Consider the following 27,054-nt stretch of genomic DNA (forward strand, 5'->3'; position numbering starts at 1 on the left):
TAAGAAGTTTAGAATCATTAAAAGTTACTTCAGAGATGTATGGGCATTTACTCTAGCCCATTTTAATTAAATTGATTCCCGAATATCTTGTCCTTGAATTTAATAGAAAAAAAGTTGATAATTCGGTGAAGTTCGAATTTAATGTAACTGAATTACTAAATTTTTTAAGAATTGAAATTGAATGTAGAGAATCCTCTGCGTTTATGCATACCTCAAAAGGCGATAGACGCAAAGAAAATTCGCTCCCGAAAGCGAAACAGAATCCTTTCAACAACTTCAGTCGAAACACAGCTAGCTCGCATGATATATTGCGAAGTCCAAGGTCAAGCGCAAAACCGAAAGATCTTCAATGTTTTTACGCGTCAGCATTAAACGAAAATTGTTTATATTGTAAAGGAGAGCATCGATCGGAGTTATGTTCGCAAACCGACTTAGAAACGAAACTCGGTGTTTTAAAACAAGATGGCAGATGTTTTTTATGCTTGAAGCCAAAACATCGAGTTAATGAATGCCGCCAGAGAAGATATTTGACATGTGAAATATGTGGAAAGAAGCATAATAAATCTATTTGCTCTCAAGCAGACTCTAATACACCCGATTTGAATAAAGATAATAAGAACGTAATTACCGCAATTTCACATTACGATAAAAACAAAAACTTTTCTCGCGGTAATATATTTCTTCAAACATGTGCAGCCCTAGTACGCAATGATGAAACAAACGAATTTGAAACAGTACGACTAATGTTAGATAATGGAAGTATGAGAACATTTATAACGCGTGAAGTTTCAGAAAAATTAAAGTTAAAAGTAATAAGAAAAGAATCTTTATCGGTATACTCTTTTGGCGCTAAGCAAGCAAAGGAACATTCTTATAATATAGTGAGAGTAGAATTAAAAAACCGTGAGGATCCCTCTTTACGTATTGAAGTAGAAGCTTGGTTACAGAAAACATTTCAGCCACTACTCTTCCTGCACCTAACAACAATATTACTAAAACGTACAATAAATTGAAGCATTTACAGCTAGCTGATATTATTGATAATAGAGGCAAGAATATCTCAATATTAATTGGTGTAGATTATTATTATGAAATCGTTTCAGGCAGAATAAAAAGATTAAATAACAAACTGGTAGCGACTGAAACAATTTTTGGTTGGCGCTTGCAAGGTCACGTAGGTTTATCAAATGATTTAATGACCATGAAGATTGTAGTAGATGAAAAGGATATTTAGGACCAACTTAAACAATTTTGGGATCTTGAGAATTTAGGGGTAGAAGGGGTTGAAGAGGATGATTTCGAAAAACATACTGTAGATAAAGAAATTATGAAACAATTTGAAGAAAATATTGTTTATCAAAATAAAAGATATACTGTAAAGTTTCCTTGGAAAACAAATATGAAAGAATATTTAGCTAATAACTTTGAAGTGTCTAAAAGGAGGTTTTCGCATTTAAAATCAAAATTTATTAAAGATAATTCGTTGTTTTTAGATTATAAAGCTGTTATTGAAGATCATTTAAAAGAAGGTATCATTAAGAAAGTTATAACATGTGAAGAAGAAAAACCTTCATTTTATTTGCCTCACAGGGCGGTAATAAGGGAAGATAAAACTACCACTCGTTTGAGAGTGGTATTTGAAGCGAGTTCTCATGCGAAAGGACAGTTGTCGTTAAATGATTGTTTACATACTGGTATCAATCTCATTCCAGATCTTTTTGAGATTTTAATAGGTTTTAGAGAACAGGCTGTTGCCATAACTGCCGACATAAAGAAGGCCTTTCTGCAAATGCAGATTGCCGAAGAAGATCAGAATTATACTAGTTTCTTCTGGACGGAAGATCCGGAAAAGGAAGAAGAGGAAATTTTCAAGATGACTCGAGTTCTTTTCGGTGTCAAATCAAGCCCCTTCCTCCTTGCAGCTACAATCCAATACCATCTAAAGAGGTATGTAGAACAATTTTCTAATACTTGTCAAATGCTAGAAAAATCATTGTATGTCGACGATTTAATCTGTAGTCAAAGAGACTTTGATTCAGCTTTTAAAATAAGCCTAGAATGTTATAACATCTTTAAAGAAGCGAGCATGGAATTAAGGAAATGGAAAACTAACTCAGTTGAGCTTCGTGATAAATGGAGAGAGGCAGGTTTAGAAATAGACGAAGAAAAATATTCAATTAATGACAACTCTGCTTTAACTCCTTGTAAAGTGCTAGGATTGGCCTGGGATTCCGATTTAGATATATTCCAGTTTGACACTCGAAGCTTAGAGAAATTCCTGTCTAAAAAGATAAATTCCAAACGATATGTTCTTCAAGTAGCTGGACGCATTTTTGATCCAGTGGGGTTTTTAGGACCTTTTACCATCAAGATAAAATGTCTAATACAGGATATTTGGTGCTTGGGATTAGACTGGGATGATCCTCTCCCGAAAACACTGACCACTAAAATAAATGAATGGTGCGAAGAAATAAAAAATTTGCATCTTATTAAAATACCTAGATATTTTTTCGCCGAAGCGAAAACCAATGAAATAGTTGAAGCTCAACTACATTGTTTCTCCGACGCCTCTAAGAGGGCATATGGAACTGTAGCGTACATTAGAGTCTTATTGAAAAACGGGGAAATCAAATCAAATTTGGTCGCTTCAAAAAGTAGAGTAGCCCCTCTAAAGACACTTTCGATCCCAAGATTAGAACTAATGGGTGCTCTTTTAGCAGCAAGACTAGGCTGTAAAATAGTTAAGTGCATTAACTTTCCTGTTACACGATTCTTCTGGACTGACTCTTCAATTGTTTACTATTGGATGAAGGGTGACCCTGAAAGATTTAAAGTGTTCGTAAAAAACAGAATTAAAGAAATCCAAAATATAACCAATCCCACTGAATGGAATCACACTCCTGGAACTGATAATCCGGCTGATCTAATATCAAGAGGGTTAACGGTACATGAACTGAGAAACTCTAACTTCTGGTGGCATGGGCCAAATTGGTTGTTAAAAAATGAATGTAAATGGCCTAAATTAGCTAAAATAAATAATGAGACAAATATCAAAGAAGACGCAGACAATTTAGAATTGAAAAAGAATGTTCTAATAAGTTCTACAATAGCAAAAGTAAATCCATTAAATGATGATTTGATTAAAAGATATTCTTCTTTCAGCAAATTAATAAGAGTAACTGCATGGTGTTTAAGATTCTTACATAATTGTAAATCAGCTCTGCAAAACAGAAAGAAAGATCATTTAAATGTAAAAAAATTACAAAATGCTACAAAATCTTTAATAAAAATTATACAAATGAGAGAGTTTGAATTTGAAATAAATTGTCTAAAAAGGAATAAAGTTCTTCCAAAGAATAATCCCCTTCTGAACTTAAATGCATTCTTAGATAATGATGAACTTTTAAGAGTAGGCGGAAGATTAAAATTTTCTGATCTTCCAGATTCACAAAAATTTCCTCTACTCTTACCAAAGAAACACCATTTCACAGATACACTTATAGAATACTTTCATAAAAAGGCACTCCACTCCGGTGTTCAAACTACTCTGTATTTAATTAGACAGCAATACTGGATACCAGCTGGTCAAGCCAAAGTAAAAAGTGTAATCAAAAGATGCTTAACCTGTTTTAGAGTAAAAAATAAAACTATTCAACAGATGATGGGCGATTTACCAAGAGATCGAGTTATCCCATCTCGACCATTTGAAAAGGTGGGACTCGATTTCGCTGGTCCCATAATTACTAAACCTAATCTAAAAAGATCTAGGGTGACTTTAAAATCATACATTGCAATTTTCATATGTTTTAGTACAAGAGCTACTCATTTTGAAGTAGTGTCTGATTTGACTACTGAGAGTTTTTTAGCTTGTCTTAGGAGATTCATAGCTAGGCGGTCAAAACCCTCAATCATATGGAGTGATAATGCCACTAATTTTAAGGGCGCAAAAAATATTTTGGATTCTCTGCTAAAAGCATGCAAATCGGATTCCGTGCAAAGATTTTGTGCCAAGGAAGGTATAGTGTGGAACTTCATACCTCCAGCATCTCCTCACTTCGGTGGATTATGGGAGGCAAATATTGGAGCTATGAAACGGATCTTGTTGAAGGTGACTAAATCAACAGTGTTGACTTTTGAAGAGCTTACTAAGCTGGTGACACAGATTGAAGCAGTTTTGAATTCAAGACCACTGTGTCCTCTTTCTGCCGATCCAGCTGATATTCAACCTTTGACACCTGGCCATTTTTTGGTGGGAGCACCACTGTTGTCAATACCAGAACCCAGTGATTCCTTGACTAACATTTCTTTATCTTCTAGATGGTCTCTCATCCAGTCTCTTAGATCCAAATTTTGGAAAAGATGGAGTCAAGAATATCTCAACTCCTTGCAGTCTCGAGCTAAATGGAAACTACCTGAACTGAATATCAAACCCGGACAGCTGGTACTCCTGAAGGATAATAGCAAGAGCCCCATGGAATGGAACTTGGCCCGAATTGAAAGGACATATCCTGGAACAGATGGACTAGTCCGTGTCGCAGACATCAGAACCCCTAAAGGAATTTTTCGGCGAAGTATCAACAGACTCTGCCCACTCCCTTTCGAAGAAGGTGTTGGACAACTGTCCAACGGGGGCCGGGATGTTCCGTCTTAGAGACGCCTTTCCCCTATTCCAGCTGTAGTCATCAGGAAACCGGCGCATGCGCAGTTTCTGTTGAACTTTGATACGCTTCTTTTTTATTACTTTATGATTCAGAATTTTGTAATGCCTAATGAGAGATGTAACGGATGTGTTTCCTGTTGCTGTGTGTGCGCGTGCTTTTGTGATGTTATGTTAATGTGCTTTAGATGTCTTCGTCAGTAGCTGCTTTATGTATAATAAATGGAAAAAAGACAGATCAGGTCCCTTTTATTTGATTACCCACGAACAATGGCAACAATCATGGAATCAGCAGATAAATAATAAATTGCGTAGCATAAAACCCACAATTACATCCTGGCCTTCTCATCCAATGTGTGAGCTGGATGTCAAATTGACTAGACTCCGCATTGGTCATACTCGTATAACTCCCAAATATCTTCTATTTGGTTATCGTGCTCCTCTCTGTTCGAAATTCCAAGTGATTTTAACGATTCGTCATATTTTTATTGAATGCCCTGATTTTAATTTTCATCGTTTACGTTTTTTAACTCCTCGTCACTGGACATGCAAACGCTGTTGGGGTAAAATCCCCACAAAAAATCTTTTTAAATTTATAAAAGCAATTGGTTTTTATCATTTTATTTAAACTCTATAATTTTAAATTTGTTCAGTATTCCACCGTTTCGTTTTACTGCTTTAACGTAGACTTTCAATGCATCTTTTGTTCTTAATGAAGGTTTTTAGATTATATTAGAAAAATCTTTTATTAACTATACGTCTGGCGCAATATAGCCTATTCTGGTTCTTGTGCCTTTAAAGCAGACAATCAACCAACCAACCAGCCAAGGAAACAGTATGTATCTAATTGAACAACAGTTACAAATTGTCGTCAATAAATTGGTAGCTTGGTATTAGAAGAATGGGCACACTATCTCTCTGGAGAAGAAGCGATGCATCCATTTCTGCAGGAAAAGAAAGCTTCACCTTGAACTTAGTATTCCTGTGGTGAACGAAATACGGTTTTTGGGAGATATTCTCGATCGGAAGCTCACCTTCCTTCCGCATATCTTGCACCTTCGTAAGAAGCCCTTGAACATTTTGAAGTTCCTCTCGAAAATATCTTGGGGTGCCGATCGAACTTCTCTATTCTGTATTTACCAAGCATTCATCCTATCCCATATTGATTACGGCTGTATGGTATATGGCTCTGTTTTGCGGAGATTAGACACCATCCACCATACAGCCCTTAAAATCTACTCTGGAGCTTTTCGGATTTCTGCAATAGAGAACTTGTACATTATCTGTCACCAACTACCTCTTCATTTAAGGCGTAAGAAACTGTCTACTTTATATTATTTCCACACCAAATCTTTACCGAATCATCCCATTGCTCATATGACATTACCAGTTAGTTGTCCTAGACTGTATGATGCCCGTCCTTGTCATATTCTTCCATTCAATGAGAGAGCTGATTCACTTTTGCATGACACGGAACTCTCTAATATTACCATTGAAAGTCTTGATTTCTTTTGTTTTCAGACATAGGATTTCTTGTGCTTTTCTTTTCTGAATCCCTTTACAGGTTTTGTTAAATCCTCTACTGCTGCCGTTGTTTTCCAGCAACTTTTTCATTATCATCGCTGTCAGTTCTCTTCGTTCTCACCAAATTTTACAGATGATTCCAAATCGGATGGACATGTCGGGTGTCGCACCGTATTTCCATCTGATACACTGAGCTATCGTTTGCCCAGTTGTTGTTCAGTCTTTACTGCTGAGTTAGTGTCAATTTTATGTTCCCTTCAAAAAATCTCGCCTTCTACTGAGGGTAATTTTATAATTTATTCTGACAGTTTGAATGCCTTAGAAACCCTTTCTCACTATCACAATCGGATACATCCTATTTCTATCCAAATGCTTCTCATCTTATGGCTCCTTCACAATAGATGTTTCAATGTCATGTTTTGTTGGGTTCCAGGGCATGTTGGCATCTCCGGAAATGAAACCACAGACTGGGTTGCTAAACAAGCAACATTCGTTTTGACATATGGACTTCCGTATTGTGACGTGAGAAAGTCCATCATTAATTATTTCAATTATACTTGGCAGAAGGCATGGGACCTGCATATCAACAATAAGTTACATTCCATAAAACCCACAATTGGTGTATGGCCGATTCTCCCTGTACGAGAGGTCGATGTCAAGTTCACTCGTCTTCGTATAGGACACACCCGTTTCACACATCGTCATTTCATTTTTAGCGAGGCGGCACCAAAGTGCTCCACGTGTTATATGTATTTTATGATAAGATAAATTTTAACTGAGTGCCCTTCTTTTAATTCTGCTGGTTACAATTTTTTAAGTCATCTTCATTAATTTTACAGGACAGAGGTGAGAAATTCCAGCCAAACCTTTTCACATTTTTAAAAAACATTGAATTTTAAAGCTGTATTTAGTATTTTATACCTTCTGTTCATGTTTGTTATTTTATATAGATTCATTGTAATGCTTTTTCTGCATCAGTATTTTATTTAAATTTATTAACATTGCATTATTATTATTATTTTTTTTTCATTTTCATGTTGATACCTTCTGCTTTTAAATCTTAATATATGTGTTTTTATAGTTTGTCATTTTACTATTTGCTTGGAGAAGTATGGTCAAACATGGCTCTTGCGCCATAAAACACTACACACAACAACATCTGATAATAATCCAACGCCTTCATCCAGACAATATTCAGCTAATCGCAATAGATCCAATGATCCTGAAAAAGAAATATTACAAAATAAAACTGAACTTTCAAATATATCTAAAGTAAATGACCAAAGAAACCAAAAAGAAACTCACTTAGGAAATCTAAATGACAAGAGTACCTTAAAATTACCACCGACTATTCAATTAAACAATGCTAACATTATTGATAACAAAACATCTCGTATACCTACAACCAATAATAAAAAAGCAGAAACACTTAAGAGAACGTTAAAACTTTTCAAAGAAACAAAAGCAATGAGAAACCCTAGTGTTACAAACCTGTAATTTTGCTTCCCTGCACGAATAGTGTCATCGTGGGAAAAACGGTTGTACGATTTGTCCTGTGCGTGTTGAGCGGGTGCCGCGTCAATGACCTCAGAGCTTGGCGACGAATTTGGTGGCAAAATGGATAATGCTGGAAAGTTCGAGAACTTTCACGATCCATCCACTAAGAACCGAGATACACCCAGATACGCCCTGATTGGTCTAGAAGTTTCTAGCTCCGCCTCCCGAGAGCTATAAAAGGCCGGCACTCTCAAGTTGAGAGAAAAGTCGTGTGAGTGAGTAGTCGGAGTCGGAGAAGTAGTGAGTCGGCAGCTAAAGCGAGAGAAGACAGCGAGAAATTCAGCCATTGGAGAGACCGTAGAGCGAAGCTCCAAGGATCCCCTCTCCTGCTGGATTCTGTCTGGCCGCTTCGTGTGCTGTGGACAATTACTACTTGTGGGCTACCGTCGTCTGTGGTGTGAAACTGTGTGCTGTCCTGTGTTCGTCTCTGCTGTAAATATTTGTCGTCTGTGTACTGTCCTGTCTTCGTGTAAATAAACGTCGTTGTTTTCTACTGAGGCCTGCTGATTGTGAGTTCTCTTCACCATACATCCATTATAAAAGAGAACTCGTCAATAAGGAGAAAATTCGGAACACTAGAATATAGACAATGAAAAATAACTTGGATGGAAAAATAAAAGATTGCATTAAAAAACGTACGCTTACTAAACATTTTTTTTTAAACCATCAAGAATTGACGAAGACGATGATACTGATGATTTTAAAATTCATCCATCTGATGATGACGTGATGTTCACTGACGGGGCCGAAGAGATTTTAAATACACCAAATAAAAAAAAAATTATGGCACTTAATCTTATTTCGTGGTTTAAAGCCCAGCCATGGTTTAAAGTCCCATGTTGATGGTATTAAATCATTTTTAAATAAATACCAGTCCTTTTGTCTCGGCTTACAGGAGATTTGTCTTTCTCCTAAACATTTTATTAAAATTAAATATTATAATATAATAAGGAAAGATCACACTCAAGGCGCAAGAGCTTCAGGCGGTGTAGCAATTTTAATCTCAAAAGTTTTCCCTTTTATACAGGTCCCAATAAATGATGATATACAAGCATTGGCATTCAGCTGCAGTTTGATGACCTTGTTACCGTTTGTTTTATTTACCTCCTTCCTAATTATAATTGCGCTCAACAGGAATTAGATGAATAAATCGATCAATTACCTGATTAACAAAGATAATCAAAAGCTAAATATTGATAAAGTATCGAAACATTATAAAATCTCGCTGCTTTTAGAGTCTTACAAGATGAATTTGGATATAAAACAGAGTGCAAAGTTTCTTAAAACTTCACCTAGAAAGCCTTCACTTTCCGCTTCCACAGAGGGCAATTCTGGAGCGAATGACGTAACAGGTCCGGATTTGATTACAAACTCTCCAGCCCTTGTTTGTTCTGCTGATTCTGAGCCTCAAATATTGGCAGTCTTCCCTTCGGGAAAATCCAGTGATCCATTACCCTAGGAATCTGATACTGACTCAGAAATGTGTTCTACTGCATCAGAAGGTGATACACTGGAATACAATATGTCCGAAAACTTAGAGGATACATTTGAAGACACTTGTCTTCCAACTCCGCCTCTATCAACTACTTCTTCTTCTTCTTGTGTAAAGCCGAAGAAGAAGAAGTAGTTGATAGAGGTGGAGTTGGAAGACAAGTGTCTTCAAATGTATCCTCTAAGTTTTCGAATCAACTACTACACGCAAACGGAAGAAAAGATACTCCCATATTATTATTCCAACAAAATATAAATGAATATATATCTTCTTTTCAATTTTAGATTTTAAAATTATCAATTTTGTAGTTATCTGTTGGTTTTAAAACTTTCATTTATTGTATGACGTTATATACTCAGTTTATTCCTTTTAATCTTTGCCGTAAATTTATTCAAGCATTTCACATGTATAGTGCTTGTTTTCAAAGATTTTAAAGACACTTATATTCATGCACATAAGAGACAACTATTTTTATATTCTAAAATTTTATACACTATTTTATGATACCATGATCCTACTTATCTACCATATGTTTGACACAGCATAGCCAAATAGGGCTCTTGCGCCAGTAAAACCAATTAACCAACCAAGCATCGAGCCGGACCATTACTGAACCGTTCTTTCTTCTTGGGGATTTCAAAGGCCATAACCCAATATGGGGCAGTCCAAATATTAATGTAAGAGGGAAACAAATAGAAACCTTAATTGATGATCACTGTATCTGTTTATTAAATAATAATAACTATACATACTTTCATCAACCAACCCGGACGTTCCACACACTTGATTTGGCTCTTAGCTCCGCTTCTCTAGTCATCAAATGGGATTTCAATACAGAAGATAACCTGTGATCATTTCCCGACCATATTAACTTACATGGACGATGGCAGTTATCCCGAAATACCAACGAAATTCATATTTTAGGAGGCAAACTGGGCACTATTTTCTATATTCACTATTGATATAATAACACTGGAAATGGTAGAAGAGTATAGCATAGAAGACGCGGTTGACAAAGTTACAAATTCAATTATTCAAGCAGCAGATATAACTATCCCTAAAACATCAAGGAAAACACAAAAATATGGAAACCCTGGTGGAATCAAGAATGCCGAATTACTATGAAAGATACAAGGAAAGCTTGGGGAAAATTCCGATGCTATCCGACTACATTTAACCTATCGGGGTCAATTCATGTGACGTAAAAGTCACATGTTATGTACCTCTTGCACATGACATTTAAGTTTCATCCGCACCGCTTTCGTCGATCAGTCTGCCATTAACGTTCTCCGCCAAGTATGTAGCGGATTTTTTGTTTACATTCGATGTTATAATTTTGAGTCGTTATCGTTCAACTTATTGGCTGGAGCAAATTTTAGAAGAATCAAACGCGTAAGTAGAAGGAAATCTTGGCAAAATTTCATTAACTCCGTAAATAAGGAAATATCATCAAAAAAGCTGTGGGACAAGATACGGAAACTTTCTGGTAGATATAATGATAACCCAGCATTATCCTTTTTGAAATACAATGGACAAGTCATAACAGATGCTAAAGAGATTACAAACACGTTATGAGAAATTTTCTCTGCTGTTTCTAGTGCGAATTCATATTCGCCAAATTTTATTTTATTCAAGACAAATGAAGAGAGGCATGATATAAATTTTAATACCGTTACAGACGATGAATATAATTTTGATTTTTATCTTAATTAACTCAAACAGGTTTTGAGTAAATATCATGCTACTTCCGCTGGTCCTGATAAGATCCATCTCCTCATGCTCACTCATCTAACTGAGATGTCCATGCATAAACTTTTAATTTTACTGAACAGAATATGGAAAGAACATGTTCCCCAATTCCTGGAGAAGAACCATAGTAATCCCTGTTTTAAAACCTGGGAAAGATGCTAAAAATCCTATCAGTTATCGACCTATAGTTCTCACCAGCTGTCTCTGCAAGATATTGGAAAGGGTGGTAAATTCTAGACTTATACATGTTCTGAAAAAAATAAATGGTTGTCACTTTTTCAAAGCGATTTCTGAGTCGGTAGAGGAACAGCGGAAAACATCTTACAACTAGAAACTTCAATACGAGAGGCCTTCGTTAGCAAAAAAACCCTTGTTTGAATTCTGTTTGACATGGAGAAGGCCTATGATAAAACATGGAGATACGGAATTCTAAAAGACCTCTATGAAATTGGTTTTAGAGGCAATCTCCCAATTTTTATTAAGAACTTTTTAAAGACAAGAACCTTTCAAGTTCGAATTGGAAATATTTATCTCACAACTTTTATTAAGAGGAGGGTGTTCCTCAAGGTAGCGTTCTTAGTTTTATCTTATTCATTATTAAAATAAATGGAGTCATGAAGCAATTACTGATATGTGTGAAAGCTCTCTTTTTGTAGATGATCTAGCGATTCACAGCTCCGGCACAGATATGATCTATATTGAGAAGGAATTGCAAGAGGCAGTAAATAATATCAGCCAATGGGGCAGAGAAAATGGATTCCAGATTTAAACTCAAAAGACAAATGTCATACATTTTTTCAGAAGACGTGAACTCCATTTGGATCCAAAAATTTTACTCCCCTCAGGGGATCACCTTCTTTAGGTGAGTACGGGCTTCCCAATCCCGAGGTAACCAGGGATCTTTACTCCCTTTCAGTTCACTCTCACCTATACCTTCTGTTATCTGCTTGATCCTTCCATCCCTCGACGGCAAGCGAGGGAGCTCTCCATGAGAAGCTGTCGCAGCTCTGTTTGCTTCTTGCTTCTTGCTTCTCATGGGCAGTAAAAACCCCACGTGCTGGCCGTGCGTGGCGACCCATTTGCCGGGCGGGGCACTGTGGTACCCGTTGTATCAATCGGCTGGTATCCTAACCATTTTGTTAGTCTGCTAGGGATCAAGCGAAAGGGTCAGTCTCTGAGGCTTGGCGTTAAGGGTGGTCGACGTTCCTGGAGATGACTCGGAGCGTATAGGCTCGGGCTAGCACCAAGGTAAGCACTGAGGCTGGGAGTGGCCAGAGCAGGTGGCTGCTTTCCCTCGTTGGACTCGGTGGTGGGCGGTGCCGTCGGGGCCCGAATTCTCTTTTTCATGCTGCATGGGTGCCAAAGGCAAACTGCGTACCTTAAGTGAGCATGTCACTGTTCAAAACGTAGCAACAAATTTTGATTCTTTCTTTCTTGTCAAACGTATTTCCACAAATAACGAAACTTTTGAGAATGTCTTACCTTTCCTTGTCCAAAAGGCTATTTCTGCTACTTTTGTAGATGTCACATCAATAAAGAAAATTCGCTCAGCAGATCTACTTGTTGAAGTTATTCTATTAAGCAGGCGAAACAAATTATGAAAATTAAAGCTTTAGCTGATATAAAAATAACATTGGAGCCTCATAAAACTCTAAATTCTGCTAAAGGCATCATAAGCCTTGGAGAACTTTTTAACGTTCCTTTAGAGGAAATCACATATGAATTGAAACCAAAAGGAATTACATATGTGCGACGCATTTTCATACGAAAGGGGTGGACAGTTCCTTCCAACGAAACATCTGATCCTGACCTTCAGATCTCCAAAACTTCCCGTTTCTATCAAGGCATGATATATTAACTGCCCAGTCAGGTAATATATCCCCACTCCTTTACGTTGTTTTTATTGTCAGCGTTTTGGTCATCCGAAAACTGCTTGCTGCAATAAACTTGCTTGTGCTCGCTCTGCGAAAGTCGGTCATGATAACGTTGAGTGTAAAGCAACAGAGAAATGCGTAAATTGTAAGAGCAATCACACTTCATATTCCCGGTATTGCCCTGTCTGGAAGTTTGAAAAAGAGGTCATTGAGGTTAAATACAAAGAACAGATGTCTTATCCCGAAGCCCGACGGATTGTCAAAGCTCGGACAACGACGTCTGGTAGTACTTATGCTTCGGCATTGAAGAAAACGCTTGTTAACCAAAGTACACAATAGGAAATAAAAGATTTCCCCCCCTGATACTGATACAAATACTTCTGATACGATCAACTCAGAAACAGTTAAAGCTCAACGTAAGAATCCTTATAAAGCTGAAAAGTCTTTAAAGTTTAAAATCTCTAAGCACGGTTTTTCTCACAAGGATTTGGCAAAGACGTTCAAGAAATAATCAAAAAAGCAATCTTTAGCCTTGAGTATTGCGAAGAAAGGCCTCGTACATAAGGATTTTCCTTCTTTGTTCGGTGCGTCCAGAAAAGTTCTGTTGAAATTAGCCTACATCCATTAAAGAAGGAAAATGAAGATTTTAAGATGAGTTGCGAAGTTACTCCAACTCCTAATGTTTCCGCCTCCAGTTCTTTTACACCTCAAATTTCCTAATGGGTACATTTCTTTCATGGAATTGTCGCGGCATTCGCTCAAAAATGATGGACATTAAATCTCTCATTAACAAATTTCATCCCTTTTGTATCGCCCTGAAAGGAATATCCAATTTCAAGAAAGTTTCTTGAAATTGGATATTCCTTTCAAAATACGTGGTTATAATAGTGTTCGTCAAGACGCTGTAACTGACATATGTACTTCCGGTGGAGTCTGCATCTTGACTTCAAATCTATATCTAATCTACCACTTCCACTATACACTTCCTTACAAGCTATGGCAATTCAAGTCCATGTTAAATCTCTTATTACAATATGCTGTGTTTACTTGCCACCACATGACAGTGTAAGTCAGCAGGATCTCGATAATTTGGTTGACCAGCTTCCGACATCTTTTGTAATGGTGATTTTAATGAGCATAGTCATTTGTGGGGATCGGAAGGTACGAATATTCGAGGGCGATAGATCGAACAATTTATTAACAATAACGAGAAAATGTATTTCCATGAACCCACACGCACCTTTCATACTCTTGATTTGGCTATTTGTTTCCCTGAACTTTTACCATTTGCATGATTTCATGGTTGAAAGTGGTCTTAATAATAGTGACCACTTTCCCATAATAATTTCTCAAGCTGATACGACAAATTCCCCCACGCTACCTATTCCAGCGAGCAGATTGGGTTGCTTTCTCTCGACTGGCAGAAATTACTGAAACTGTGGTCAGTCTTGAAAACATAACAGAAGCAATACAAAAGATAATAGTCTGTATAATTCTTGCTGCTGACAATACTATTCCAAAGAGCTCTCCTCCTCCAAGGAAATTTTATAGACCGTGGTGGAATAGAGCATGTTACGACAGCATAAAGAACAAAAAGGGTGAGGGAATATTTTTCACCGGTATCCCACAATTGATAATCTAATTGCTTTTAAGCGTGCTAGAGCTGATGCCCGTCGCACTCGTCGGCAAAGTCAGAGGGAATCTTGGATATGCTTCATTTCCTCAATTACATCTTCGACATCTAAAGCACAAATTTGGAAGAAAATTAAAGCTGCGAATGGGATATACAATGAGTTTTCCTTTCCAGTATTGAAGACTCGAAATACTCAGTATTCATCCACAGCAGATATAGCCAATATCATTGGACACTCGTTTGTGAAAGTGTCATGCGCAGACTCGTATAGTCCAGCATTCCTTGAGACTAAGAGACGCGCTGATCAGAAGCCTTTACATTTTAAAACCAACAGACATCTTTTATATAATTCGTCATTCACGATGTTTGAATTGAAAATGGCTTTTAATGAAGTTCGTGATACCACTCCAGGACCTGACGGAGTTACATGCAATATGCCTCGCCATTTGAACACAGCTTCTCTCTTTAATCTTTTACACCTTTTCAATAGAATATGCATTGAAAAAGAGTTTCCTTCACAATGGCATGAAGCTATTGTTATTCCGATTCTGAAACCTGGTAAAGATTCGACCAACCCTCTAAACTACAGGCCGATCGCTTTAACAAATCTCATATGTAATACTCTAGAGCGCATGATCAACTCCCACCTTATTTATGAATTGGAGATACGTAACTGCATTCCTCCTTTACAAAGTGGTTTCCTTAGGGGCTGGTCTACTATAGACAATCTCGTGCTTCTAGAAACTGAAATACGTAATGCCTTTGTAAGACGCAATCATCTTGTTTCTGTCTTCTTTGATATAGGAAAGGCTTATGATCGAGCCTGGCTTTATGGCATTCTTCGATCACTTTTAAAGTTTGGTTTTTATGGCAATTTGCCGAGTTTATTCAGAATTTTTTATCCTCTCGCATTTTTAGAGTACGCGTTGGAAGTTCTAATTCCAACCCTTTTATTCAAACTCAGGGAGTTCTCCAAGGAAGCGTCCTCAGTGTGACACTTTTTATCCTTCACCTTAGTCAGATTTTAGACCAATTACCTCCATCTGTGAAAGGCACTTTGTATGTTGATGATCTCCAGATATCCAGATGATTTGTAGATCTCTTGCCAAGGGAGCAATATGCATTTGATAGAGAGGTAATTTCAAGTTGCTGTAAACTAACTTGTAGATTGGTGCAATGAAACAGAACATACGATTTCTCCAGAAAAAAATTAAATGCGTCCATTTTTGAAGGAAGCGGGGTATTCAGTATTCAGTTAGATCCCAAAATTCAAATTCGTAATGCTAGCATCCTTGTGGTAAATGAAATAAAGTTTTTAGGGATAATATTTGACCGTAAGCTCACTTTCCTTCCGCATGTCCTACATCTGCGGAAGAAGTGTGATAAGTCATTAAACATTCTCAGGCTAATTTCCAGAACCACTTGGGGAGCAGATCGCACTTCCCTGCTCAGTTTTACCAAGCAGTGACTTTATCCCGTATTGATTACGGATGTATGATGTATGGCTCTACTCGTCCTACGGTTCTACGCAGACTTGATACTATACATCATTATGCTTTGAGAATTTGCTAAGGAGCATTTCGCACCTCGCCAGTGAATAGTCTGTATGTTCTCTGCTATCATCTACCATTAAGTTTACGGCGGGAAAAATTATCTGCCCAACATTATCTTCCAGCACTGCCTATTCCGAAGCACCCTTTGTTTTCTATTTCCGGTTAGTCTTCGGATACTTTATAGTGTTCGTCGCTCTCACATACTTCCATTCTGCGAGAGAATTAAACTGCTCCTTCGTGATTATGAGCTTCATAATAAGGTAATCCAGACAACCGATCTATTTCCCTTTCCTCCCTGGAATATTCTCTCAGTTTTCATTTTTAAATCCCTTCTCTGGTTTTGAGAAGCAGAGTACTTCCCCTATTGTATACCAGAATCTGTTTAATTCTCATTGCTGTCAGTATTCAGATTACTTAAAAATGTTTATGGATGGTTCGAAATCAGATGGTCATGTTGATTGCGGTATTGTTTTTGATACCGATACATTCAGTTACCGTCTAGATTCATCTCTTTCTGTTTTTTCTGCTGAATTATTAGCAATCTTTTATACTCTTCAGAGGATTTCACTCTCTTCTGCTCCTAAATTTTGTATCTATACTGACAGCATGAGTTGATTGAAAACTTTTTCAAATTGTAATAATCAGATTCACCCAGTTGCCGTGGAAATCCTTGATCTTCTAAGGACTTAAAAGAACCGGGAGTTTGAGATATTATTTTGCTGAATTCCGAGTATGTCGGAATCACTGGTAATCAGTTGGTAAATAATGTAGCAAAGAGTGCATCTTGGCTTTTACAGCGATACATCCCGTTCTGATGGTGAAAGTATTTTTCAACGTCATCTCTATTAACTCTGGTAGGAATCATGGAATAATCATATTAATAACAAACTTCATAACATAAAACCTATCATTTCATCTTGGCCTTGTTTACCAGTGGGAGAGCTAGACGTCAAATTGTCTAGACTCCGCACTGGTCACATTCATTTTACTCATAAACACCTTTTATTCGGCGATCGATCTCTTTTCTGTTCAAGATGCCAAGTGATTTTAACGGTTCTTCATCTCTTATTTGAGTGTCCTAATTTTGACCGTCATCGCTTACGATTTTTTAATGCTTCAACAGTGGACATGCAAATGCTCATGGGGAACGTCCCCACAAAAACGTTTTTAAATTTTTACAAGCAATTGGTTTTTACCTTTTTATTCAACATTTCAATTTGTTGTCATTTTTTTACAATGTTATTAGACATGGCTTTGCAATTTTATTAATCAGTTTATAATTTTACAGAATTTTATATTTTAACCATACGACTGGCACAGTGTAGTCAAATATGACTCTTGCGCCACTAAATCCCACTATCCTATCCTATCCAAAGCTAATTGCCTCGGGATAGTAACTTGTGATCTATGTGCTGAAAGAGGTCATGAAAGCCAGGAGTGCACTACGCTGGGAAAGTGCGTCAATCGTGGTAATGATAATTTTCGCGTCTATGCAGACGTTGGACATTCGAGAAACAAATAACCACTCTTAAATTCTTAAATTATTTATGTCCACTGAAGGGAGATTTTTTGGAGGAGCCGATGTGATATAGAGAGAAATTCAGGCCCGCCCATCACGGGGCCCAACAAAGGAAGGCAGCCATCGGCTCTGGCCATTCCTAGCCCCTGCGCTTACCTTAGTCCTAGACGGAACCTGTACACTTAGCGTTACCCCCGGGGACAATGGCCACCTTTAACGCCAAGCCCAATAAGTAACCCTTTCGCTTGATCCCTAGCAGGCTAATCACTCATATGACTATCTAACAGCCGATTGATACACCGGAGACCACAGTGCACCACCCGTCCAAGCAAGGAAAATGGGATCTGCAAACTGAAAATAAGTTACATTCCATCAAGCCATTCATTAGTTTATGGCCGACGATTCCTATACGAGAGCTGGATGTTAAACTGACACGTCATCGTATAGGACACACACGTTTTACACATAAACATCTCATTTTTAGAGACAGCGCACCGAAGTCCGCACATGTCGGGTCGTTTTTAGCATTAAATACATTTTTATCGAATGTTCCTCATTTATTTCTCAAAGAATTCGTTTTTTAAAACATCGTCATCAGCTTTATCAGACTTGATGGGAGTGATGTACCACCAAAATATTTTCAAATTCTTAAAGGCTATTCGCCTTTTTACATAAATCTAATACATTTTTTTTGTGTGTGTTTTCAATTTGTGTGACAGCTTTAAAAATAACATTATTATTTTTCATTTTTTACTTACAATTTTGAATCATCATTTCTTATTTTAAATTTCTGAATTTTATCTATTTATTGTAATTTAATCATTTTTTGCATTATCTTACTGCAGCCAAATGATTTTATATTTTAATTGATGCATTATTTTTATCTAGTGGGATTTTAGATCAGGAATGGCGAACCAGTGGCACGCGTGCCATTGATGGCACGCGGCAGAATATTTTGGGCACGTTACCGATCAAAACGGTTTGCCTTTTAGTTCAAAATAACAAAGTTCGCTATGAAGTATTACGAACAAGCGCGAGTGATCGGTTGCGGTGCGCATATTCCCATTACTGCAAGTGCAATAAAAGACAGAATTAAACAATCAACATCTATGATTAAATATGTTAGCAAATATTGTAGTAAGTCTTTTCAAGAGGTCGAGTTTTTGAAGGAAGCCTGGTTAGCATGCGCTTCCTCACTTTTTGAGAATTTTGATAATATTGGTAAGATAATTCAGCGCATCAAAGATATTCCTCCATCCAGAAATACAATTGTAGCGAATTGGGATGAGATAGGATAGAACCTGGGACCTTGTGCTTCACAGCCCAGTTAACATGCCCACGATACAAAAGCAATTGCTCGGGTAGCGTAGCTGTTAACCCTCCTGCCGGCGGCTTTCAGATTGCTATCCTTACAGAAAGTGGCACGCCGGAATAACAGGTTCAACCTTAAAAATGTCGCGGTTTGGTCAAAAGGATTGCTTTCCCCTTTTGCGGTCAGTTCAGCGCTGCAGGTGGGAAGTGATTAGCAAATTTCATGGCGTGAGTGACAGGTGTTGCTTATCGTAGTCTTTTGATTTCAAAGAGCATTTTTCTTTCAGTGCTTAGTAAGAGATTGACAATAACATCGATTGAGAATGCGAAAATGTGATTGTTTTTTTAGAGGTTTTCCAATTATTTTATAAAACGATACATAAAATTTATGTTAGGAATAAGTTATTATCATGTTTATTTTGATACTAGTCTAGTTTTTATAAATTGAAAGTCCACGTCTAATAGTTTTTTCATTGCAATATGTTTCGCAAATTATTTTATTCCATAGTACTGTGAAATTATTTCTCAAAATTACGTACAGGCAATTTAATTTTTTTTTAAAAAAACCCTTTCAGCGCATTGCCAATTTATTTTAATATTTTAAAATGCGTGTTTAAAACATTAATTGCGATAAGTAGCACTACGTTATAACTTTGTTTCTTCAGTATTCAAAAAAATAATTGTGTAATTAGGGAATTTTATGCGATGTTTCACTTCCAAACATATCGATTTTCAGTATTTATCTGCATGATTAAAATTTTATAATTAAATATATTTTACAATATTTAATTGGCAAAGCTAATTGGTCAGTTGTTCAGTAATGCTGAAATAACTGGTCGATACGCCTTATGACTGTAACAAATAAAAATAATTGTCAAAATATTTCTTTGTAATATTCATGATACAAATTTGGCTTGGAAAAATGACTCAAATAATACAGATTATTTAGACTCATAATTAACTATTTGCAACTGGAATTTTTTGAATACCTTCAAATCAAGTTCCTACAGAATATTAAGTACTGTTTTAAAATAAATTACAATTTTTGAAAAATCTCATTTTTAAGTTTTTCGGGTTAGAATCAAAGCTCTTACTATTTTGCAATTAGATAACGACAAACCGTCGGGTAAACGAATCATTAAAAAGAAAAACCTGAATTTAAAAGCTTTGCAAATACAGTTGCATTGATCTTTTTACTTTTTACTTTTACATTATTTATTGCTTTTGGTGATCAACACATGTGTTACGTCGAGGTTACTAGCCAATATAAAATTTTTAATTAAATGTTTTCTTCAGCAAAACGTCTTGAAATTTCAAATTTTGATAGTCATATAATTCATACTATTGCAGACTCATTGTACCATTCTGTATTGCAGATTTTTTGAATTTTCTGTCAGCTCCTTGACAGTAAATCCTTAATTTAAAACTGCAGTAAATATACTTCAATTAATGCAAAACCTGTTTTGTTGAAACCAATCAGGCTTATTAAATTTCTAAATACAGGGAATAGAATCATTCAGCAATAAAGTTTTATGTATACTATTGAATATTTCTTTTTAATTTTTGAAATGTCTCAGATGATTTCTCATATCTCTTATTCAATAAAAATTTCCAAAAATTCCTTCTTATTCTGTAATAATTTTGAAAGTTATGATGGAATACACTTCAAAATCTCATTTTATTTTTAATTCATAATTTTTAAAATTTTTCAGAAGTAAAAAAAAATATTCTCTATAGTGCACATTTTCATTTTCTAAGATGTATATTCCACTAAGATATATATGGAAGCTCTAATAGACGCCACGCACAAACATTCGTCTCCGTTAATAATAAAAATGGACGAGTGTGTGTGTCATTATTTGTCTGTTTGTATTGGTGTTCTTCAGACCAGACGATTTGAAATAGAATTACCAAAATCTGCAGATACATACTTTGGACAGTGGGAATCATTTCTTTAAAATTTTAATTAACCCTTTCAAGGGACAAGGCAAGTATGCTCATCACCAAATTCATCAATTTTTGAATAAAGTTATGTAAGTTGGCATAAATTCTTACGAATTTTTCAATAAGGCAGAAACTTCAATTGTTTATCTCAAATAAAATGAAGTGTCTTGATTTATTTCTTAGTTATTAATTGGCAAAATAAATTAATAAATCAGATTAAATTGATCTAATAAGTTGAATGAATTACTTTTCCTAGGCCAATCTTAATTTAAAAAACATTTTACTCCAACATGACTAGGAAAAAAAGGCCCTTTAAAGGGTTAATAAAAATTATTAAAATTTTAAAGTTCATTCGAAAATATCACAGTAGAAAAATAATTTGTACATTAGTTGTGCATTCGAATTTTTTTATCAATGATGCGAAATTTTGTGTCATGTAATTTTCCCACTTTTAATTAAAATAAAAATATTTTAGCATATTTTAAATAATATATTTTATTTTTGAATTGAAACTAAACGTTTTCATTGTTATCCTTATATTTCATTCCGGCTTTTTTCCCATTGATGATGATTTAGTTAAAAGGTTAAAAAGATCTAAGCTAAAAGCAAAGGGGTAAACATTTCTTTACTGAAATACAAATAAACCATGTGACTGAAGAGAATGCTCCATAATTAGCATCTCAATAAATAAGACACTAAAAGTTCAAGATCTTAATTTTACCTCAAAGAATGAATTTTCTTGGTGATACATTCAAATGTATAAATGACACATTGTATAAATTGTATTGGAATAATTTCGGATTTTATCGCTGATAAATGGTAAAATTTTAAGTAATTTTTAATTAACAGAAGTTCTAATTAAAATTTTGAAAATTTCATCTCGAGGTGAACATTTACAGTTTTCTAATTATTTAAGGGCGAAGTGTGTTCGCTCTAGGTCAAACAGTTTGATCTGGAGATCGCCAATACGAACATTCACATTCATTATAATTAGAGATATTCGCTACTTTAATAGAAATATTCGCAAGCGGCTTTCATGTCTGACACCCTTGTTCAAACTAGTTCTGTTTTTAAAAAATGAAAGGCTAAAGGTTATTAAGAATAAAGAATTTCAAATTACTTGGAAGTGGGAGTTTCCGAATTTTTTTTTACTCTCGTGATCAAAAATAAAATAAAACAAAGTTCATATCCCGTCTTGTTTGTTAAAATCACATCCAGTGAACTTGAATTGATCAAACAGGAGAAGAAAATAGTCTAAATGCCAGTTGTACGCATTAAAAAATTTTTAAATGCTAACATATGAGATAAAATTAGACCAAGGAGTTAAAATAATGGCACAATTATTAATTCTCACATTTAACTCGCACATTCACTCACTTTCAAGTGGATTAAAATTCGTGGATTAAATTACTCAGCATTAAGAGTAAAAATGTCAATATAAACCAGTTTCACATTAACAGAATCGTGCGATGTATATATAAGATTGTACAGTGAAATAAGATTAATATTTCGATACAAAAAATAGAACCTATAAAAACTGCGCTTATATTAACTTTGAAAATATTAAAAACCAGAGGAAAAATATAAAAACAATGAAACTTATATCTCTACAATGCTTACATTTTTGTTCGAATTCGTCAAAGAGTGTGAAATTCTATAAGGTTTAAAGAATGAAACAAATATTCAATTTTCATATATAGTTTATTACGTTATAAAAATAAGGATTTAATGTAGCGAATACTAATCTTTCCGAAAAATCGCACTTTAATATATTGGTTCTATATATCTCCCCGTTTTTAAATACACTTATTAATGAATACTAAAAAAAAATTTCATTAAAAGTTAAAAAGTTTCGTTCGTTAAGTAAATTCTGTAAATAAGTTTAGTGTCTTATTTTCAAAAATAAGTTGCATAAGCAATGTCAATTCTAAAATCCTTAAATGAAAGCACGCTATAAAAAAGAAACTTGTCAAATTTTAATTTTATATTTTTTATTTATTTTTTAGATTAACTATTTTCTTATGCTAGAAAGCTTTAAAATCTTATGGATCAAATTATTAATAATAATACGTTTATGTATGTATTCATTCCAGGTATATATTTTCATACGTTCAATTTTATTCTCGTTATTTAAAACTCATTTTGGATACGTAATTATTATCAAAATATCAAAAGTAACGGCTCAGAACGTAAGCGAGATTTTAAAATGCTTAAAAGAGCGCGAGCAGGAAAATATCAATTATATTGTCCACTGATAACGATTCACTTTTCCTTATCTCACATTCCCTTCTCATTATCTCACAGCTTGAGATTGGGGGAAGGGAAAAACTGGAACCCGTAAAAATAAGGGCAGGGACAGTTTTAAGGGAGTTTTTGTTTCCGTCTATAGACGGGTCCGCCATTTTGAAGTGAGAAAAGATTCCGTCTTTTTCCGGGTTTGCCACTTGGAGGGTTAACTGGCTTATAAGCTTTCACCACAGACTCTCCCTCCAGTGAGTCGGAGGTAACAGGAACGATATGGCTGTAGCGTGGTGATGTATTAGCTGTTGAATCTAAAGCGCCTGTACCCATTTGAGTAGCGCCAAGCGTTATGGCGAGCGTGTGTGGGTGAGTGGTTGTTGTTGCTGCGCCAAGTGAGTCTGACGACTTTGGGTTGCTGTGTCAAGTTAATCTGACGACTTTGTGCTGTTGCGGCCTTTTTGTGTTGCTGCGTCAAGTGAGTATGACGACTTTGGTTGCGGGTAGATGGGGACACAACAGCTGTACGAAGGTTGAAGATTCATCGTCCGAGGTCACCAATGTGACGAATTGTGATGAGCGAGGATAGAACATGGGACCTTGTGGTTCGCAGCCCACTAACATGCCCACGATACAAAAGCAATTGCTGGGGTAGCGTTGCTGTTAAATGGCTTATAAGCTTTCACCACACAATAAAAGAAAGAATCTTAAAACTTCCCGGAAATGTAACAGATGACATTAACTGCGCTCCTTTTATATCGCTGTGTCTTGACGAAAGTACTGACATCACTAAATCTGCACTTTTAGCTATTTTTGCTCGATATTTTGTAGGAAACGTCATTAAGGAAGAATTAATTGCAATAACATCGTTGCTAACAACTACAAAGGGCACAGATATTCGTAAAGCTGTTAAAAATTCGCGTGCTGAAAAAGAAATTGATTTGAAAAGAATTGTTTCAGTTGTGGAAAATAGCATATAAGCCAGTTAACAGCTACGCTACACGACCATATCCTTTTGTATTGTGGTTTAGTTACTGGATTGCGAGCCACAAGGTCCCAGGTTCTATCCTCGCGCATCGCTTACCGCTTCATTGGTGACCTCGGACAATGACCCTTCAACCTTCGAGCAGCTGTTGTGGCGCCATCTATCCGCAACCAAAGTTGTCAGACTCACTTGACGCAGCAAAACCAAAGTCGTCAGACTCACTTGATGCAGCAACCACTCACCCACACACTCGCTATGTAACTGGGTATAGGCCCATTTAGACAACCGCTAGTCAATACATCACAACTCAACATCCATATCGTTCGTCTCACCTCCGACTCACAGGAGGGAGAGTCTGTGGTGAATAGCATATAAGCCAGTTAACAATTACGCTACACGAGCATATCCTTTTGTATTGTGGTTTAGTTACTGGACTGCGAACCACAAGGACCCAGGTTCTATCCTCGCGCATCGCTTACCGCTTCACAGTAACAACTGATGGTGCTTCAAATATGCTGGGCCAAAAAGTAAATAAATAAAACGACTTCATTAGTTTATTTCAAACAGACGCAGGACATTCAATTCTGGAATTCCACTGCATTATTCAATAACAAACCTTGTGTGTTAAGAGTGGTTTAACATCTTTTGATAATGTAATGGCGTTAGTCACAAAAATAGTTAACCTCATATCGTCGCAGGCTTTAAATAAGCGAAAGTTTGATGCTTTGTTGGATGAAGTCAACTCGGTGTATAATGGTTTACTAACGTATAATAATGTTCGCTAGTTGAGCCGCGGGAACGTACTTCAAAGGTTTGTTGACTGCTTGGAAGAAATCAGACTGTTTCTGCAAAATGAGGGGGAAGTTGAATGGATGAATACTCACAGTTGTTGAATATTATGTGGCTTTCAAAATGGATGTTTTTTATGAACATACGCCAACATTTCAATGAATTGAAAGTAAAGATTCAAGGCACAAATAAAAAAAATGTCCTCATGATGGATTTCATTCGCGCTTCTGTCGCTAAATTACTTGTTTTCAGAAACAATATTATTACAAGAAACTAAAAACTTGAAAAAAAATATCATTATTATATATCAGATTTAGATGAATATGAGAAACCAGACGAAGAAAATTATTGAAGAATTTATTTCGGTAATCGATTCTTTAAGCAAGGAATTTTCAGCGAGATTTTCTCAATTTAGAGAATTAATTTATTATGTACTCCGATGTGACTACATTTGATAAATTGAATTTTTCCCCAATTCGATTGGTTGGAAATGGAAGAATTTGAAATGCAACTGATTGATTTCCAGTCTTGTTCGATATAGAATTAAAAATTTATTGAAACAACAGAAAAGTTGGAATAGATTGAAACAGGAAGATTTTCAAGCAATATAAGTAAAAATGCCAATAACTAAATTTTGGAAACATGGAATTCGATTTCAGACACATTCAACTGTTTGAAAAAGTTATGCTATTTTAACAATATTTTCATCTACCTATGCCAGCGAGTCATTATTTACAGAGATGAATAACATTAAAGACTCGCTTAGAAACTGTTGGGCAGATGACTCGTAATTCAGCAGGCATTCTGCTAAAAGCAACACCTTACAATCCTAATAGAAGATATTTGTCATCTAATCTCCAACAACAGAAGCCACTCTTAATGTTACTTTAGCCGGCGTCCTGGCATAGGGGTAGCGCGTCTTCCCCGTGATCTGAGCGTCCCGGGTTCGAGTCCCGGTTTGGGCATGGTTGTTCTATCTGTGAGATGTGTGAATGTGCCCTCCTGTAAAAAGGGGTTGTGCAAGCGAATGAGTGATGCGTGAGTAGCAAAGTCGTACTCTTGGCCCTAGTTGGCGCTGCTATAAAAAATAAGAGACGTCCCCCTCAGGCTTAAATCGCTGTCTTCGTAACAGCGGGCTTGTCAGTGGCAAGTGCCATAAGAAACAAACAAACAATGTTACTTTAATTTGAATTACACTTATAACAAAAACATTTACTACTATACAGTGCAAAATGTATTTTTTCGTAATAAATAAAAGGTTTTGAGTTGTTAGTATTTAGTTTTATTATTTTCCCAATAATCACAAGTCAAAATTATTTGACAGCACGTTTATACCTTATTGATCATTTCTTTTGAAAAAAGGGCACGTTGTTCCTTAAAGGTTCGCCACCTCTGTTTTAGACCATTTGCTTGGGGCAGCATAGCCAAACATAACCCTTGCGCAAAAAAAAAAAAAAAAAAAAAAAAAAACTCCGAAAAATGGCGACGTGGTTCGGCTGGTTTACTTCGATGATCCGTTCGTTCGCTAACGACACATCTCTATAACACTCGCAGGGAAGAAACGAATGGTTATATACGACGTCGGTGAGCTATCGCTCACTTTGTTTACTACTTGGCGATAATCTCTTGGCGACCATCCACAGTAAGGTAAGAACTCCCGTCTGATCATACCTGCGAAAATACTACTTGCAATGGACTCACCCAACTTATAGGGAAAAGGGTTGGTATTGACATTCCTGTTAAAACAGATCATGAAATCGAAGGGCAATGCTATTCAATATTAGCTTTTATTTACAAATATTTTTACTTAGTACCGAAACTTGAATGCTGTTTTTTTTTTTTTAATTCATCCTATCTTGTGATTTGACCAGTTATATTATTCAATGTTTTTATTTGTGTACTGTACTTAATGTTTTGTTTTTTTATGCAATAGTATATTTCAAGGTTTTTTTTTCTTTGTAAAATCGCCCATTAATGAAATTTTAATCAAGGTTGTTTACTTTAGAGAGCAGAATCGGATACAGAGCCAATAATTATTGAAGTACCTTATGAAAGCATGAAATATTTTACTGCTAATATCGATTTAATTGGCGAAAACATGTTGGATAACATTGAAGATGATGTTGATATTTCAGAAGAACTTGCTGATACATCTGATCTTCCTACATCTCTAATAATAACGAATGTTGACAATAATATATTTTCTGATGAAAGTCAAAAGGTAAATAC

At 35.9% G+C, this 27,054-nt stretch overlaps 1 protein-coding gene and 1 pseudogene across 1 annotated transcript in view; both read left to right on the plus strand.

Moving 5' to 3' along the window:
- Positions 1-203: 203 nt before the first annotated feature.
- LOC129958475 (uncharacterized) lies at positions 204-4,397 on the plus strand (annotated as a pseudogene).
- A 10,466-nt stretch (positions 4,398-14,863) lies between these two features.
- Positions 14,864-27,054, plus strand: part of LOC129958476 (calcipressin-3-like) — a 41,303-nt gene continuing 29,112 nt past the window's right edge. Inside the window, exons 1-3 of the mRNA XM_056070974.1 lie at positions 14,864-15,250; positions 26,494-26,545; positions 26,961-27,046. Coding sequence (XP_055926949.1) covers positions 14,864-15,250; positions 26,494-26,545; positions 26,961-27,046 — 525 coding nt within the window. The remainder of the gene's footprint in view (positions 15,251-26,493; positions 26,546-26,960; positions 27,047-27,054) is intronic.

This window comes from Argiope bruennichi, chromosome X1 (genome assembly GCF_947563725.1).
Source record: "Argiope bruennichi chromosome X1, qqArgBrue1.1, whole genome shotgun sequence".
NCBI lineage: Eukaryota > Metazoa > Arthropoda > Arachnida > Araneae > Araneidae > Argiope > Argiope bruennichi.